Raw genomic sequence first — 17,748 nt, 5'->3', positions numbered from 1 at the left:
TGTCTCACCTGGGGAGACGTTGTTTTATTTGAACAGAAATGTTTTGAAGACGCCAACCCCTAAGCCTGTTCCCCTTTAAAAACACTATGAAACCTCGTTAGGCTGCATAATCTCGACAGATCTTGAACGTAGCTTCATTGAGGTTGTTCAGTCCCATAGTGGCAGCGCCAGTGGTAAGCCCTCCGAAAATCCAAACAAACATCCATAGCCTGTTGGTAAAGAACTGTTCTGTTGCCCGAAAGGCGCAGTCTGGTTGATGTATTCAGATTCTATATATGCTACAGTCAGTATCCATCGGAGACTATGCTGCTTAGGAGAAGGTACGCGGTATCGTCATGAAACACTGCAAGTTAGCTCGCTAGCAGTTAGCAAGCTGATAAATGTGTGCTGCTCCGCTGCTAGGGTAGCCATTTTGAAACTGTGTTGTTTCAACGAAGCCAGGTCTGTTTACCTCTTTTGTATGTACGTGACAGCTGCTTAAATAGACTGCTTCGACCTCCGCGAACACATTGAGTACGTTGCTACAATGCTAAGCCCTCGAACCGTATTGATTGATTTCAACTACCTAGCAGTTTTCGCTTGTGAACGTTACTTAATAGGCTGGGTAACGCTATCTATTAGCTAACAAAATGCTACGCTAACGTTAACCTTAGCTAACTAAGCAGAGTTGGCCCACAGCAGAGTGAGGAAAGATCTGATATCGTCAACGTTCGTAGTTGCAGATTAACGTTGAGCATTTAACACTTCCGCCGCGTTGAGTCGCAAACTGTTAATTGATTTCCATGTAGCTTGTGGTATAGCATCACTCGGCGCACGTCTGTTAGCTTGGTGAACGTGCATGTAACGTTCCTGTGTGTTGGGTTGATCCAACTGCAACGTTTTTGCACATGTCCACATGTGTATAACGACGCCAAGTTGGGTGCTTTGCCACAATATCGTGTCGCTGTCACTCCTCTCAGACGAGAGTTGTTAAACGTCCGTGTCAGTGGGCTGTGGAGCGTCTGTGTCAGTGGGCATGTGCACGGTGGCGGTTCGTGCATACGGAGATTGATTTTGTTTTTGGTGCGTTCGATTTAATCCAAACAGTTGTTGAATATAATGTTCTCTGAGATTGTATACCTCGTTTTCATCCTGCATCGCACTCACTGCCAGGGCCTCGGAGAAGTACCGAGGAAGAAAGTGTTGGAGTTATTTTTACATTGTTATAAATAATTTATTTACTAAAGTCGGAGCAGTTTTACAAAAGACCGCATGTATTCCGCTCAAAATGGTTGCAGGATCGCGCAGTCTTTTTTTTTCTTCTTCTTCTTTTTGATAATTTCTCTTAAGTATTTTGTGTCAAAGGAAGTTCATTTAAATGTGTTTCTTGAATGGGAAGATATTTTGGGGTTTAATGTCTGACACATCTGACCGTTGCGCAAGAATAACTGAATATAACATTGATGAAAACTTTGTCTAAAACGACATCCGTGCAGTTCATCTGCTACAGACAGATGTGACTTTAATGGAATAGTTACTTTGGAAGCTTTTTGTTGGGTTATGGACCCCTTTTTATAACAATATCCCAAATAAGTATACAGTTGAATCATTAAAATATAGGTGGGACTTTATTTTTCTTTTTTCTTTGCAGGACTTGTTTATTTACTGGTATTAAGCTAGGTGTACCAAATATTGTACATTTTTGTGTTTTCTCACCTGTTGCTTTGAGATTTTTTTTAATTTTTTTAATTCAGGTTTTTATTCTTTCTTGCAGGTCCAGTGTGTACAGGAGCAAATACCAGTGAACCCTCAGCAAGAAAATCACAGCCCTGCAGCTCCATGTGTGAGAAACTCATTGAAGAAGGAAAGGAGAGACTCTCTTGACTATCTTGGATCTTCATATGGAAAAAAGAAGTTGATTGAGCTTTCTTGAGGAATACTTTTTTTGACAAGTCAGAATTTTGCTCAGGAATTTGTGTTCATCATAAGACACAAAGATCTTTAGACTTCTGGAAGATTTTTGTTGAGCTTTTGAGCTTGCATCTCTATGAAATCGGAGCTCCACCCTTTATCTGCTTCAATCAGAAAACGGCATATAATCAGATGGGCGTCTTACAAATGTGATATTAAAACGTATAACGTATATAAAGATAAAATTGGCATAATAATGTATCATCCAGCAGCATCCCTGTTTCACTAACCCAAACCCAAAATGACGGCGATGTAACATCGGGCTTTGCTTCCTTCACTGTCATGTGACTTTAAACCATTGAGCATTATTTTTTTCAAACTCGGTCAGTCCGTTTCATCAGTTTGATGAGGTGAGCAGTGGTTCTCGGTGACCTCCATTGCCAATTAAAGACTCGTAGCTCATTTTTCTTTTCTGCATGTGTTTTGGTAGATCTTAAAATGATTCGTTAAAGGGGAGTCGACGCAAAAGCATACTGGCCCGCAGTGTGGCAGGATAACACCTGTCGGTTTCCTTCTGTCTGGTGTCAAAGTGGAACTGCAACAAAATCTGCTGTCCATTATCCAGGGCGAACAACTTTCACAGACTGCTTCCTTATTTCAATTATAAAACAACCTGGCACTTTCTGACCGTGGAGGGGGAGGGGGGGGGCGCATCACCTTTCAAACTCAACTAATTTAGCCATCCAGCATAAAATCCAATCGGGCTTTGAGGTTCCTGATAATGGCTCCACTGAATTGGTGAGGGATTGAGTCTGCTTGGGGAAGAAAAGAAAGAAATACCTGGATTGGACCAAGCGGCACACACAATTCATCCGAGACGTGACCTCCACACGAGCAGTTTGGAACTCTGATTCAGGTTGGCGTACTGGTCCTTTTGCAGACCTCTACTTGCCCGGACAGTTTTCTGGATTGTCATTCCAGATCCTTTTTGCAACCTGTTGACCCATCGTTCAGTGTTTCATCCTGGACGAAGGGATCTGCCTCTGGGAAAAGGGGCTGCGCTGTCCTGGAGGAGTTGGAGAGGGAGTTGTCACTGTGCTGCTCCCCGTCTGTCACAGGCCTGAGGAACCGAGCCCAGCCGGACCGAGAGAGGAGGCAGAGGACTTCAGAGCCACAGACTCTGGGGTAAGGATGAATTTTGTCAACATTTTGTGGGTAGCAGATTTTTGTGCACAATCGCTTTAGAGAAAGAGCAATGTACTTATTTTCTTTTATATAAGATAAACATGTTGAAGAATAAAAAGCTGTCAACCAGTTATCAGCTTAAAAGCTGCAGCAAGTTGAGCTTGTTTTCTGCTAAGAATAGGCGTCTTTTATCCTCATTCGGGAGAAGAACTGCTGTTAGAAAAAAACCCTTCAAAGAAACTCCATGAAATCAAAGATGCCTGGGAGGAAAAATGAATTTAATTTCTGTTTCTGGGCTTGAATTGGCCGTATCTGTTTTGAATATGTCCTTCTATACGTGTCCCCTTTGTTAGATCCTGGCCATGAGGTTTGATGCCTCGATCCACTGACCGGAAACACTGGACCTAAATGGCGCAGCATGACTTTGTCCCTGCCTGGCTTAACTTCTCCACGCCCCAGCCTGCCAAGGTGTGTAGTGCTGTAGGAACTAGTGTGGGTTTGTCAGTGGGGGGGGGGGGGGGTGCAAGTGTGTTTCTCTACACCTGAGTGAGTGTTTGTGTGAAGTCGGCCTGAGGGAGGAACGGTGCATTCAGCACTTGGACACCTAGACTCTGTGTACTTTAATGAAAAAGACTGATATGGAAGGTTTTGGGGGTTTTGTTGCTTCTGAGCATCAATAGATCTGTTACTGCTAAGGAGAACAACAAGGATAACACATTTAATTCCTGGAAGGTCGAACTTTAGATGTTCAGTTTGCTGATAATTGTATTAAATTCATATCTTGATATGGTATTATGCTGTCTGTTTCCCAACATAGCTTTTTAAATGACGCCTTACCAAAAGCTGCAAACAAATGAGTCCCTTTTTTTTTTAAAAGACTGGATTTCTGCAGCTGAGTAAAATGGAGAATAAATACCTGCTTTTTAGTTTATATTGACATTTTTAGATATTTATCGTTTTATCCTTCTGATAATGAAACAAATACAGTTGTTTCAATCTTTATTGAGTGCAAAGTATGATGGGTACGGTGACTGACAATGAAGCAAATGGGAGATGTTTTTAATGCCAATCGAGTTTTTTTTTTTTTAGAGACTGACCTCTCAGGTCCGTTGTGTTATCCATTCAGATGTTTGGTAGCCGACGAGAAGGCTCGCTGTTTAACATTTGTGACAGAGCCTGTTTTTTTGTTGTTTTTCTCATAACTGAAACACTGATTTAGAGTGTTGACTGAGCCGTTTGTTTCAGTTGTCAAAGACTTGCTTACCTCCAACTTTATTCTCACCCATGAAGGCTCTGAGTTGAACAAGAGAACCACAATCACACCAGTTGTTTGAATTGCCAGTCATCATTTGGGGTGTGGCTGAAACTTTTTCACATTTAGCTCGGAATGAATATTGAAACCCAAGTAGTCATCCGGATTAGTTATGTTCTAATAAATACAATTTATAAAATTCTAATGTTGTTGTGGAAAACGTGCTCATCCTTTTTTTTCTTTTTAAAGAGTGTTGATCCGTCTTAACAGCCCGTTTGAGTGTTCAATGTAAACTGTAAATCAGGAAGTTGCTCAGCCGAGTGAATCCAAGAGCGGAGACAGAAACAAGCGCTCAGTCTGTCCTGTTGACGGACGACTTCAGCTCAACGTCAATTGTCTCCAGGGATTAACCTACATTCACTTGCCAGAGTTCAATGTCCTCTTCCTTTTTTTTCATTCGAAGAAAACATCGTTGAGATGCCGCCTGGCAGAGATAGGCCGAAGGACACCAGCTAATTTAATCTCTGAACCTCGGCTCATGTCAAGGATATGATCCAGATAGAGCCCCGCATTTTGCAGGAGATTATTATGCCACCCGCCTCTTCTCACGATGGAGCCTTCCCAGATTGTTTTCAGTTCCTGCGATGTGTTTTTTTCTCTGGTTCACCAAGAATAGATCCCCATAGTGACGGTTTCCTTTGGAGTTATTCAAGGTCTCTGAAGTAGTACGCGAGGAACTCAAAAGTATGGCGAGTATTTCGGCTAGCGTACTACGCAGAGCGAAAAGAAGGAACACCCTGAAATGCCGTTGAGTGATAAGAGCAGTTTTGCTGTTCATTGTCTGCCGTCCAAGTGAACCGTCTCACTCTGACTGACCATTACCCCCCCCCCCCCCCCCTCTCCCGCAGTCCCCTGCTGCCAACCTTGACAAACAAGGGGAGCCCCACCACCACAGAGACGGCAGAAACGCTGTGAGCCGCCGCCGCCACAACTCCTCCGATGGCTTCTTCAACAACGGCTCCCTGCGCGCTCCAGCAGGTAACGGATCAGAGCCTCGTTCAGTCAAAACGCTGTTGGTCGGGTGCGTCGTGGTGCTGCTGCGCCACAGCCACCAAATTCAAAAGGCTTTGTTTGTGATGTGTCACGTTAATACCAATGAAAGCAGTGCGACACAACGCAGAGATGGGGGGGGGGGGAACGGTGACTGAGTGCAGGTTGTGCAGATCTACAGACCTGAGAAGAGGCGTTGTCAGATGCATGAGTGAAACACCTGTGTAGGGGGTGGAGGCCCATTTTTGAAATGTATGTTTTCATTGAAGCCTGTTGGTGAATTACCGGGCTAAACTCGAAATTGTGTCCGTGGAACAGATTACAAATCTGATTACAATCCAGCTTGCGAATCCCATCGATTTGCAAATCCAGGCCAGTCTCCACCTGCACCACCTGGAGCCGTTTGCTCACTGCCCCAAAAAGGCTTTCTGTGGCAGCCCTAACATTTTAGCTTGCTAATTATGAAGAAATGGTAGTAGTTTTTTCTCTTTACCCATCAGATCCATTCAGAGAGGAAGTCGAACAGCAGATCGCTTTGGGTCTGATTGCATATGTAGAAATTACTGGGTGTTTTTCTTTGAGTGGGAGAAAAAGGGCTATTTTTACTGTAACTAGTTCTCACGAGGACACACAGAGAGAGAGAGAGAGAGGCGGACACATTTTCTCCTTTCCAGCGTTCGGCCTGAATGTCTCAAACCGCCAGGTGAACTTATGCATTATAAAGACTGACAGTAAAGTTTGATCTATTCGTCGCAGGTGTTCATAATCAAAGGTCATTACGTTGACTGAATTGTTGGTGTGAACGAGTAGAGTTGGGAGACCATGTGAAGTTAATACAAGGATCCTTTCCTTGAGCCTTCAGGATGGAAATAATGCCGGTTATGATTCAAACGGTAGTTTTTGCCGGCTGCCTCTAAAGTGTGAGAGGCCTCGGTGGTCGTCAGTCCGCTGGAGCACTCTGCTAAAATAATGCTGAAGTTCCTCCTGCGTTGGTTTTGTGAAATATCATATTTCCATTCAATTGTGTTTTGTCTCGGTTTCTGCAGCATTGTTGTTCCGGATGAATGGTTTTGTTTGTTAGGTTGTACCACCACGGTGCATTCAGGTGCAGTGGTAAAATCCTTTCTCCAGGCAGGAGTCGATGAGTTAAGCGTCCTGTTTTACAGGTTCTTTAGCCATTTGTCCTCCAGGACTTGTCCCTCTCCTCACTTTAGCTTTCCTCCCTGTCTGTAAAGCAGAAAGTCTGCTTTTATTTTCATGCTCTCTAAAAAAAAAATAAGTGTCTTTGGAATGGTTCATTAGAAAAGCAGTAAGATATGAAGTGATCCTTTTATTTCTGTTTCATTTCTGACAGCTGTAGTTTGCTGGTATTCAGCCCTTTAGCATCATTCTCACGCACCCTGTCTGTTCTCTCTCTTTCTAGGTGACGGATGGCAGCAGCCCTCTCTGCTTCTGAGGCATGACTCGGTGGACTCAGGGGTGGCCAAAGGAGGGCACGGTGGGCTGGCTGGGGGCTCCTGTTGGAAGGAAACGCCCAGCTGGCACGGTGCGCCACGGGGGGCCCAGGACGGCCACCACCACGTGCACCACCACCACCACCACCACCAGGGACGCCACCCCAAACGGGTAGGGGTCGACAGGGACAGGCAGGTGGGGCACCGGCAGCGCAACGGCAACTTTCATCCCCGCAAGGGCCCCTCGTACCCGGACAAGTTCCCCAACGAGGAACGCAAGGACGACAAGCTGAAGTTTGTGGAGGAGGACTTTGTAAGTAGACGCCTCGGACGGGGCCTTCTTTAGCATGCCGACCTCAACGCTTGATGAGATACTCGTGAGTCAGTGGCTTAACCGATTGGATTGTTTAATAAAGAGGTTTCTGAATAACATGACATTTTTAAAGGAAAAGTGCCCTTTACATTTACTGCGTGATGCAAATAGTTTCCCTTCAACCAGCTCACCTGTCCACAACAAAAATGCTCAATCTTTTGATTTTTATTATTATTATTTTTTTAGCCTTCCCTCAACCCTGAAACAACTGGAAAGCCTGCAACTCCGATGCGAGCAGTGGCTCCCCATGCTGGAGTTTGGGGTAAGTGCTCCTAGTCCAGATTAAAAGGAAAAAGACTGTTAAAATATTTAAGCTCTGGTAGACACTTTCTTTTTTGAACTCGACAAAAAAAACCCTTTTCTTCACTCTTGATGTTCCAGAAAATCCCCCTAGTGGCAAACAGATGGTGTCCAAAATGCTGGTTATCAAGAAGGTTTCCAAGGAGGACTCCGGCACGGCCTTCTCTGCCGGGTTCGCCACTGCTGGCCCTTTGCCCACCAATGGCAGTAAAGTTCCCATTTCAGGCTCCAGCATCTACAAGAACCTGGTCCCAAAGCCTGCTGTGGCCCCCACCAAGGTAGGACTTGCTGTGACGTGTCAAATGACGTGATGTTATCACGTGGCTGCCATGATGCGATGGAAGCTCATCTGTCTTTTTTTTTTTTCCTCCAGAGCACCCAGTGGAAATCCGGTGGGAGAGAGATCACAAAGTCTGGCCTTCACATGCCGGGCCGAGATTCCGTGTTCACCAGCCCCGTCTCTGCAGCCAAACCCAGCCCCCCAGTCAGTGCACCACAGCACAGCAACCCGAAAGAGGTAGGAAGGGGACGGATGGACTTTTTCTGCCATTACAGCAGACGTTAAGGGAGCTTCCAAACCTAAAACACCATGCAGCAGTCTACTCTTGCGTTTAAAAACTGCCCAGCCAGCAGACCTGTGAAGTTTAGAAGTGTTGAGTAACATCACAGGTTTTTACTGAAACATGGTCATTATCTGCTGGTGCGGTAAAATGTTGTTAGTTCTGACTCATCAGTCAACAATTTGAACACCTACACGCAGAGCTCAACCCTCTTTACATTTTAAAAGTGCTTCTGAACAACAGTCTCTCATATGAAAGGTGTCAATTTCAATAACCACATCTATGCAAGTTAGCTCAGCATATAAGCATGACAGAAAACATCTGTTGTGCATCTCAAGTGGGCTGTAATCTATAAGACTTTATACCATTGCTGCTCTGCAACAAGGCTCCTCCTGAATGACTCACGCGAAAGTAGCATCAGAAAGTAACACTACATGCAAAACGACCTCTTTCTTAGACCAGCAGAATTTCTCACAAATGGAGCTCCTAGTTGTCACCGCCTTGCTAATTTCCATGTCTCTTCTCCTGGTTTCTCTCGCTCCCTTCCTGCGATACCTCCACTCCCGTAGCACCCTTCCAGCACAACTCCTCCCATAGACATTGCCCCGTCGAGGCTGAAGCTAATGCGGCGCGGCCCGGACCGCAAGAGCGAGTTCTTGCGAGCTTTGAAGGACGAGGGCACTGGAGAGCTGGTGACGAGCAGCAGCCCGGGAACATCTGGAGAAGTACGCCGCAATTTCACTTCATTTCTGTCATTTCTGTCCCCGCAAATGAAGACTGTTGGTATACAAGTCTGAAGTTTTTGTATTTTGTTGCATTTGTAAATGACTGATTGTGTCTCAGGGTGAAAGCAGCACCCCGGAGCCCAAAGCCTACAGCGAGGAAGTGTGTCACGAGAATGGTCTGTCCTACTCGCTCAGTGACTCGGACACTGAACACCTGTCGAGTTCCCTGGAGGCGGAGCACAGGTAGGTTACACGCCTACACACACACACACACACACACACACACACGATAATCAACTCAGCGGAACGTTGCATTGCTCTTGTAGGTTGCTGAAGGCCATGGGCTGGCAGGAGTACCCAGAAAATGACGACAACTTCCAGCCTCTGACCGAGGACGAGCTGCGAGAGTTTCAGACTAAAACTGAACAGGTGAGCTCAGGAAAAAAAAAAGAGCGTGCGCCACTGCAACGCCCTCGTGTCAGTTTTCTGGTCCTCACCAACTTTTTTTTTTTTTTTTGACCAGCTAAAGAGGAACGGCATGCAGAGGAACGGGGTGCTGCTCCCGAGGGCGCGGGGCGTGACCCTCCACTTCACCCCCTGGAGGAGTGTGGCCGAGGAGAACGCTGAGGAGGGCTCTGAGTCCGAAACCAGTAGCAGCAGCAGCCAGACCTCTGACGACGACGACTGCATCAAATCCTAACGTGGCTTTACGGAACAAAGAAAAAACATCCAACAACACAAATGCCAACAAAACATCCCAGCAAGCAAATCCCCCTCTTCCTCTCATCTTTGTTTTTAGAGCACCGTTTTGTTTTTCTTTTTTTGTTGTCATTCTTGCACAAGGGAAAAACCAATCATATCCCAGTGAAGGGGGAGATTCCTGCTCCGCCAGACGTCGTTTTCCCTGCGTTTCCTCCTTCACTGCAGTCCCGGTTCGTCTCCGACCCAGTTCCCCCCCCACCACCACCACCCCTCACACCCCTCCCGTTCTTCCTTTTTCTTCCTCGCTTCGTGGAACTGACGTGTTCATCAAGAAAAGAAGGGCAATGAATGCACACTTGATTCTGCTTTAAATGGACTAACTCATTTCATTGATGATGCTGATGACACATTATTAATGATATTAATAAAAATTGGTTCCTGACAAGCTGATATGTTTCAATATGAATCTGGCTACTGTGGTGTTTGAATCCACATGCGATTCCTTTTGTGCTGGGAGAGTTCTTCACTTTCATCAACCTTTTTGATGTGCGGTATGATGGATCTTCACTAAAATGCTTCATAAAGACCACTGCCAAGAACATGAGGATCGAAGTGTCCCCTGAAAAATTAGGTGTATTTTTGACTGGCTTCAGGAGAAATTGGAGCTCTACAGAAGGACCGTAGTGTGAACTCTTCAATGGTGTTTCGGTGGGTAGTGCTTAAACAAATTCTCAAGAGCCGACCAACGTAGAAAACTATTCATGAGGTTGGACAAATCAGGTTTATCCATTCAAGAAAACCAGGAAGTAATTCTACTTTGAGAACTGGTGCATCCGTACGACCGTTCACTTGGTTTGTAGACGAGCTTGTGATGCTTAATCTAAGTTTTATATTAAAGATTCAGTTCGGTTTTTTTCCAACACTTTGGTCATAGCGGGAAAAGGTTGCCAGCACTCATGTAACCATGGTAACAATGTAAAGTTCCAGGTGTGTATTTTATATTTTTACTCCTTGATTCAAATGCCTTCCAGGCAGTTATTGCAAGAATATATTAATGCATGTTTAAACAAATCTGATCAGTGTTTCTATTCCTCAGATTTAAATTGTTTGTGGGGCAAAGTCTGCAAAAGAAATGGACTTGAAACAAGCATTCAGACTTCACAGCAGCAAAGTGAGTGACTGAGCCATTCAAATTTACTGTGTTGTATAAAGTGTGCACCAGGACGCGTGTGAGTTGAGATCAGTACAATTACCTGTTTAAGCAACCAAGGAGAAACTAGTTTACGCAACCATTAAGTCAATTTGACAAATACCACAGATTCAGGGTTTAAAGGCAATACCCACAATTGTTCATATTTAAATGACATCCCATCTTTGCTTATAACTTCCAACCAGGAAGCATTAAATCCCTTAGATGGGGAAGGGACAGACATTCCTGTGATGGTCACATATTCTGGAGCAGAATTGTGTTGCTTGTCTAATTATTGAAGATGGCCTGACTGAGGACATCCAAAAGGTTTATCAAAATCACTTTATTGAACTTTAAAGGGTACATACTGACATCACAACAGGCATAGAAAAAGATGCATATCTACAGCAGCAAACAGGTGGAGCGACAGTTGGCGGCCGTCACGTTCACGTGAGGTGAATCTCTTCTTGGGTGGAGGCAACTCGTCGCATCTTCACTGACTGGAGGAGAAAAGGAGTTAGACAGCTGCACACCTCAAAGCTTTCGTATTTGTTTTGAGCCACATTTCCGCTGCGTCTCTCACCTCTTGACCTCCGTACTGTCGGCGTGTCCGTTTGTGTCTCCGTTGGCTTTGTGAATGTCGCTGGAATCGCCATCGTTTTGCTTCACCTTCTTCACAGCGCCCTCCTTCACTGGACTCTCCTCTGGTTTCCTCTGAAATATACAAGCGTTGGTTCAAGACAAATCTGTTGCGCAAATTATTTTAATTCCAGAAAAAAAAGCTCCTTCACCTTCTTCCTGACCAGGTGGGAGATGTCTGACGCCGGTGCTTTGGAGGCGTGTCCATTTGTGGAGCCGACTGCGCTGGTCGACGTGACGTCAAACTGAGTAGAAGACAACATTCCCAGACGTGTCACTACTCTGCGAGGGTCCAAGCGATCGGGGCAAACTACGTATTCTTCCGTAGGAGATACAACCAACTACTATTCCTACAACATGACGAGACCTACCGCTGAGCTGGACGACGAGTCGGCGCTCTTCACGGTGGAGACGGGCAACGCGGAAGAGGTCGAGGCGCCGCCCTGACAGGCACATTCACATTATGTCACAATCACAATCGGTCCTGTTGATTTACACCCGAAATAAGCCGGAGATGGATTCTACTCGATTCACTTTGGACCTCCATTACATGTGGATCTCCTAGTTCAAAAGGAGGGTGCCGTGTTCCAGACAACTAGCAGGTTGGCGGTTTCATTTTAACCGTTTGATGCAAAAAAAGAAAAACGCTGTTCAGGGAAATTAATTGTTTCTCAATAAACAGACGGGTTCAGTCAGAAAGTCAAGATGCAACCACAAGGTCTCGCCACAGTTCACGTTTGCCACTTAAACCCATTTCTGTCAAAAGAACCAGCAAAATAAAATAGAATCCCAAAGACCTCTATGAATATGCAAAAGACTCAAAACCAGTGCATTTCCCTCACTGTTGATCCTTATGAAGTCATGTGACCTAGCAGGCCTCTTGAGACTTACCGGTGCACCCGTCCCGTCCTCAGCAGCAGCGTTGGTCATCTTCAGGCCCTCCGTGGCGTCCTCCACTTTCTCCTCAATCTCTGGCAGCAGAGCCTGCAGCTCCTCCATCTCCTTCCTCTCCTCTGGCAGCGCGTCGGGGCCCTCGGCTTTGTCGAGCAGCGCCTGCAGTTTGTCTGCCGGGTAAACGACGTAGGACGTTGGCATGGAAACAGTCCGACGGCGGCGATCGTGCAGGCGGGCCAAGCGTGCTCACCCAGTCGGCTCTTTATGACGGAGATGGAGCTCCTGAGCTCCTCGATGGCCCGGCCGTACTGGACGTCCAGGCTGTAGGTCAGGCCCAGCTGGTAGTGAGTCTCAGCTAGCAGGCGGCTGTCTGCGTCCAGGTGCTTCACCTGCAGCTTCAGACACTCCTGGAAATCCTCCAACGCCTGAGTGTAATTTCCTTGAAGACAAGCAGCAACTTCTCACAAGGAAATTCCAAAAAAACCAAATGTATAGGTAACCACCTTTGCGGTTTCTATGTAATGGTACAGTAGTGTACTGTCTTTCACAAACTGATTCCTTGTGCATCTCGGCACACTCCTTAAACCATTAATCAATTTAACCTTCCATCAGGCCAATGATGTTCTTCACTAGGACATACCCCCCTCCCCACCCTCATCTGTGTTAGTCACTTACAACGGTGTAGATTCAGCCGCAGTGATGATTCAGTGATCTTAGTACCTGATTCAGAAGAAACTTCACCCAGTTTCAAGTGAGCCTGGGCCGCCATGAGCTGATCCTCCTTATTCTCTTTTCTTGTTAAACAGAGAGGGAATCATCAGTCAACATTGAGGCTGCAGCTCAGACCGTCACCATTGGAAACAGCTAGGGGGGGGGGGGTGTCCCCATTACCTTTTGTAGATGACTTTGGCAACTTCCAACATCTCCCAGGCGAGCTGCAGGTTCCCCACCTCCTCCTCGTCACTTTCCTCAAAACACACATACAGATATACTTAGACACCTTATCTCTCCCAGTAGTGTCATTGCATGTGTGTTACAGCCCATTGGTCAGGTACTTTTTCAGCAGCTCCATCGTCTCCTTGCTCTTCCGCCTCCATTTCCTCATCGTCGTCGTCATCCTCCTCAACGTCTGAAACATCAGTGTCAATGAAACTGATTCAGATCATTTGGGCAATGTATAATTACAACCATCAGTAAGCCATTTGTAACCAAAGGTCGATATGTAGAAAAACAAACCTTTTTCCTTTTCCTCATCCGACGACTTTTCCTCTGCTTCCTCGTCTTCATTTTTGTCAGAGTCGCTGTTTTTCTCATCCTTCACCTCGTCGTCGCCGCCTCTCTCTTTCTTTGCCTCGGCGTCCCCCTTCTTTGCCTCGGCGTCGCTGTTTTTCTCATCTTTCGCCTCGGCGTCGCTGTTTTTCTCATCTTTCGCCTCGGCGTCGCTGTTTTTCTCATCTTTCGCCTCGGCGTCCCCCTTCTTCGCCTCGGCGTCCCCCTTCTTTGCCTCGACGTCCCCCTTCTTCGCCTCGGCGTCGCTGTTTTTCTCATCTTTCGCCTTGGCGTCGTCACTCTCATCTTTCTTCGCCTCGGCGTCGTCATTCTTTTCTGCCATGGCGTCGTAGACCTGCACCCTCAGCTCATCTCTGGTCTTCTCTGTTGAAGGTTAAGAGGAGCAGTGTAGCAGCTTCCCACAACTAAATTCCTGGTAAAACAGGCCCCCCAAAAAAACTATTTTTTCCTCTAGGTTTAATACAGTTCCCTCACCATCAATGTTTTCAGTACAGTCAACATTTGAGTCCTTGGGTTTTTCTTCATCCTCCTCTTCATCTTCCGGTACCCCTTCCAGAGCATTACCGAGGACAGAGTTCTCCATCCTAAAACAATGGGGTCAGTTAGATCTGCATTTTCAAAAATTACTTGTATTCAAAGAAAAAGGCCAACAGGGCATGGTGCAGAACTAAAAACCTTACCGTGCCAAATCCAGCAGCGCTTTGCCACACCAGAAGAAGGCCTCTCCACACTCGTCTGCCGTGTCTCCGTACTTTTGAGCTCTGGGAAAAACAAGTGTCAAATTTCAGATTGTAACATTACGAAAGAACACCTGGAAACCACTGCATCGACCCAACAGCTGCACAGTCTGCACAGCCGACTTCAATTGGATTGAGATTGGGGCCTCAATTTCTCACGTCGATCATTTTCACAAGAGCTCCTCTTTGTTGTTGGTAAAAAGCTCGTTGGCCGGAGCTGTCTAACTTAATATCGTCACGTGTGTGTGTGTGTCTGTGTGCGTGTAGCTGCTTCCATTGTCACAGAGTTAAACTCACAGCATGCCGCAGGCCTCTTGCAGGGCGCTCACCGCCTCCACCACTTTGCCCATCACCAGGTGCTTCTTGCCGGAGCCGATTAGCTTGTTGGCCTCCTCCATGTTCGCTCAACTGGACGAAGAGAAAACAGCTTTACAAACCGAACCCGATAAATTAGTTGGGCCCGTAAATTGTGTTGCGGGTTGAAATGTCCACGTGAAAGCAAAACGTTTCCAGCCAAAATGGTTTACCTTGTCCGAGAGGTGGCGACTGAACCGTTTGAAGAGGTGCTCGTGGGTTTGTGTCTCGCCGGCGGGTCCGTAAGAAGACTGAAGAGTTACTGCTCCATTGTTTCAATTTGGCGCGAAATATTCTTTCCGTTTCCGGCTCATTTCCGTGTTCGTAAACCAGCGCGGGATCATTCTTAAAGACACAGAGCAAAGGTAGACGAATGGCACCAAGTATTGGCGAAGAGACGGAGGAAGACAAGATCAGGTTTGAGTTCACACAACTGATGCAACTTAATTCACAAAATGTAGTTTATGGGGAAACATTTAAATATATAGCAAAGACTAAACTGACACATACAACATAGGTTTATAGGAGCACTGTCATTTCACTCCAGACTCCTTGTCAAATGGTGGATGTAATGCACACCAGATAAAATAAGGATGAAATAAAACTTCATGTGCTGAATTCTACATATACAGGCTATATGGTCATTTCTTATACCATGTATTCTGTTGTGTGTTTATTTATACAATTTACTTCTTATTTAATGTGTATCTAATTTGATACTGAACATTTGGGGTATCCACAACGGTTTAAGCAACACTGTGCTTAATTGTGTGAAACTGTTTAATTTAAGCTGTTCGGGGGGCACAGTATATTTAGTATGTATGTCTGTATGTAGTGTGTGTGTGTGTGTGTGTTTGTGTTAACCTACACAGGGCTGCTGTCACGTCCTGCTGTGAGGGACATGGATCAGCCAGCTCCCCACTGAACACCTCCTGCTGGCTCCCCTGTGCTCCTGGCTCGTCATGACAAGCCTGGGCCTGGCATCCAATCAACCCCACACCAAGAAAATTGTACTCCACCCTCCCTTACAGTGTCATCATCATGGCTAACTGCTGTAATTTCTCGGTAAAATCTGCCAACATAACAAACATCATGAGTGAAAAAATTGCTTGTTTAGCTCATATTTCTTCCAAAAAGAAAAACATTTATTATTGTTGGCCATAGGTTACATTATGCACTCAACCTTTCCGGTGACACCAATCTTTTATTTCTGGTAAAGAAAGCAAAAGTATATTTGTACCTCTAAATGTAATTTAGGTTGCTATAGGTCTGCTATTGTTTTATTGCAGTGTGATAAGATGATTGAAACTACTCTCATGTTCATCAAATGCTTGGAAGAAAGTGAATAAGCATTTCCCAAAATGTGAAATATTGCTTTTTATTTAATTCTATGATAATGACTTAACAGAGGTTCATTTCAATAGTAAAACATTTTCAACTGGTTCAAGTTTTTCATTTCATTTGTTCAATTCAAAATCAAAAACGTTTTGCTTAGCGCTCATTTTCACTGTCTTGTCCTGGTTGAGGAGTGCAAGGTCAGAGGGCAAAGCAGAAAACGCTAACCAGGCAGACACAGATCTGATAAGAATGAGTTAGAGACGCACCGAGCACCATACAACACTCACGCTTTGTTCGTTATGTTTACATTAAGGTTAGGAGACCACACATTGCATGTGATTGGACCTTGTGTTGCAGCGGGAGGACCTGCTCCTCCTCAACGCTAGTTTAGGGCCAATAGAAATCTTTCCTTTTATGTTTAACAAGAATTATAAAACGTGTTCTTGCTGAGGTTGTTCCGGCCTGCGGGCCGAAGGAAATGCTCCTGCCTTTGCAAACGCAGCGCTGACACTTGACCTGTGATCTGATGTATAAATCTACCAGAACAAGAGAACACGTTTGGCTGAATTCTTCCAGACGTCCCCATCCGGGCTTCCAAATTTTGATCACGTTCGTTCATTCACTCATTCTTTCAGCTTATAACAAATATACCTTTGATGAAAGTCCCACAGAGCAGTGATGCTTATATCATGACCCATCAATGAACCAATATATAACCTTTGGACATGTTGTGTGCCATCATGCAAATTCATTTAGAGGATTTCTGAAAGAGGACAAAGAAATATACCAAATAACCAATATCGGCACCAGTATTTTGCATGATTCATTTAAAGTGTTTTGATATTTTGCATGGCCTTTTGTGACCAGGATGATGGACACATTGATGCCTTTCAAATATATTTGCAAAAAGCAGTGAAGTGGATGCACTATTTTTGAGCATAATGTGAAACGGCTGTTGAACACAGGGATATGTTTGATCATTAGCCTACTATGGAGCTTCTAACAGAAGGTTATTGTGCGTCCTCCTCTTAGCTCGCCCTTGATGCAGTGCCCATGGCAACGGCACCCAAAGACATCAATTGGTGACAGCGGAGAAGGGAGGCATGGTGGAGGGGCTGTTTGAGCAGATAACATCCTCTGTCTCGTTAGGTTATAGACTCAGGTGAACTGAACAACAGGTTTCTACAGATGATTGTTTAGAAACAGAGCTTCATTTGCCTAAAAATCCCTGTCTCAAATCACATTGATTTGTTTTAAGGGTCACTAAAGAGGATTCAGTATCAGCTGCAGCTTGACACCGTGGCCTCCATCATGCAGCGCTATAAAAAGCACAGTTCTTTTCCCTTTCATTATGCTTCCACTGTTTGAAGCACAGTAATTGTCACAGACAATCAACCAACAGGATGTCTCCAAAAACTCATGAAGCAATGTTTGTTAAACTAGCAATGCCTATAAAGAGGTTGGTGTTCCTCAACCTCAAGTAGTGGCAATAAGGAAATGAAAATGAAGAAGGCCTTCTGCTGCCAACAGGATAGTACAAGGTGTTGTAACAGTGCTCCGCCCTGCGCCTCTTTAAATGCACAAGAGCTCAGTAGTATGAGAAAATTCAGGAAACATGAAGTAAACAGGCCAGCACGTGTAATGGTTTTATGGAGCTTAATAAAATGAACAATCAGTGACTCCTTCGAAGAGACTTGGGGGCCTTTTATAAAGTATTTGGAAGATGCTGCGATTCAAAACAAAATCTGAATAAAATGAATAATAATTAGAATAGGTGTGATGGTCACTGTCTCTAATTCATTTAGAATGAATACTT

General features: G+C 45.2%; 2 protein-coding genes across 6 annotated transcripts; one reads left to right on the top strand and one right to left on the bottom strand.

Annotated features, from left to right (window-relative positions):
* The first annotated feature begins 55 nt into the window (after positions 1-55).
* On the top strand, positions 56-9,957 carry gpbp1l1 (GC-rich promoter binding protein 1-like 1). Of its 3 annotated transcripts, none has more exons than XM_037458086.2 (12): positions 56-173; positions 1,754-3,075; positions 3,429-3,543; positions 5,236-5,365; positions 6,801-7,144; positions 7,391-7,466; positions 7,586-7,782; positions 7,878-8,021; positions 8,634-8,789; positions 8,908-9,032; positions 9,116-9,218; positions 9,313-9,957. In XM_037458086.2, exons 3-12 carry the CDS (start codon positions 3,484-3,486, stop codon positions 9,487-9,489), a joined length of 1,512 nt encoding a protein of 503 aa, XP_037313983.2. In that variant the 5' UTR covers positions 56-173; positions 1,754-3,075; positions 3,429-3,483; the 3' UTR covers positions 9,490-9,957. The 3 variants fall into 3 exon arrangements, with proteins under 3 accessions (XP_037313983.2, XP_037313982.2, XP_037313984.2); XM_037458085.2 differs by having other exon boundaries at positions 130-320; XM_037458087.2 differs by lacking the exon at positions 56-173 and adding an exon at positions 327-441.
* Positions 9,958-10,924: 967 nt separating this feature from the next.
* On the bottom strand, positions 10,925-14,938 carry LOC119209083 (nuclear autoantigenic sperm protein-like). Of its 3 annotated transcripts, XM_037458079.2 has the most exons (15): positions 14,768-14,938; positions 14,538-14,648; positions 14,184-14,264; positions 13,978-14,087; positions 13,769-13,866; positions 13,450-13,615; positions 13,269-13,342; positions 13,105-13,181; positions 12,934-13,007; positions 12,464-12,652; positions 12,211-12,383; positions 11,691-11,762; positions 11,472-11,564; positions 11,264-11,394; positions 10,925-11,180 (listed from the first exon to the last, which is right to left on the bottom strand). In XM_037458079.2, the coding sequence occupies exons 2-15, from the start codon at positions 14,636-14,638 to the stop codon at positions 11,174-11,176; spliced, it is 1,446 nt and encodes a 481-aa protein (XP_037313976.2). In that variant the 5' UTR covers positions 14,639-14,648; positions 14,768-14,938; the 3' UTR covers positions 10,925-11,173. The 3 variants fall into 3 exon arrangements, with proteins under 3 accessions (XP_037313976.2, XP_062413669.1, XP_037313959.2); XM_037458062.2 differs by having other exon boundaries at positions 10,926-11,180; positions 13,450-13,866; positions 14,768-14,936; XM_062557685.1 differs by lacking the exon at positions 14,768-14,938 and having other exon boundaries at positions 13,450-13,866; positions 14,538-14,644.
* Between the last annotated feature and the right edge of the window lie 2,810 nt (positions 14,939-17,748).

The sequence above is a fragment of the Pungitius pungitius genome, chromosome 15 (assembly GCF_949316345.1).
Source record: "Pungitius pungitius chromosome 15, fPunPun2.1, whole genome shotgun sequence".
NCBI lineage: Eukaryota > Metazoa > Chordata > Actinopteri > Perciformes > Gasterosteidae > Pungitius > Pungitius pungitius.
Note: the sequence above shows the minus strand (reverse complement) of the source record. Positions and strands in the feature narration are given on the sequence as shown.

What these genes read in the sequence shown, in the direction of transcription:
- gpbp1l1 (XM_037458086.2), top strand. Translation starts at nt 3,484, where the DNA reads ATGGCGCAGCATGACTTTGTCCCTGCCTGGCTTAACTTCTCCACGCCC. An exon ending in CTCCCTGCGCGCTCCAGCAG is followed by an intron (nt 5,366 to 6,800) that starts GTAACGGATCAG and finishes CTCTCTTTCTAG; the next exon opens with GTGACGGATGGCAGCAGCCC. An exon ending in AGTTTGTGGAGGAGGACTTT is followed by an intron (nt 7,145 to 7,390) that starts GTAAGTAGACGC and finishes TTATTTTTTTAG; the next exon opens with CCTTCCCTCAACCCTGAAAC.
- LOC119209083 (XM_037458062.2), bottom strand. Translation starts at nt 14,638, where the DNA reads ATGGAGGAGGCCAACAAGCTAATCGGCTCCGGCAAGAAGCACCTGGTG. An exon ending in TGAAGTTTCTTCTGAATCAG is followed by an intron (nt 12,653 to 12,933) that starts GTACTAAGATCA and finishes CTTGTCTTCAAG; the next exon opens with GAAATTACACTCAGGCGTTG. An exon ending in ACTCGTCGTCCAGCTCAGCG is followed by an intron (nt 11,565 to 11,690) that starts GTAGGTCTCGTC and finishes TCTTCTACTCAG; the next exon opens with TTTGACGTCACGTCGACCAG.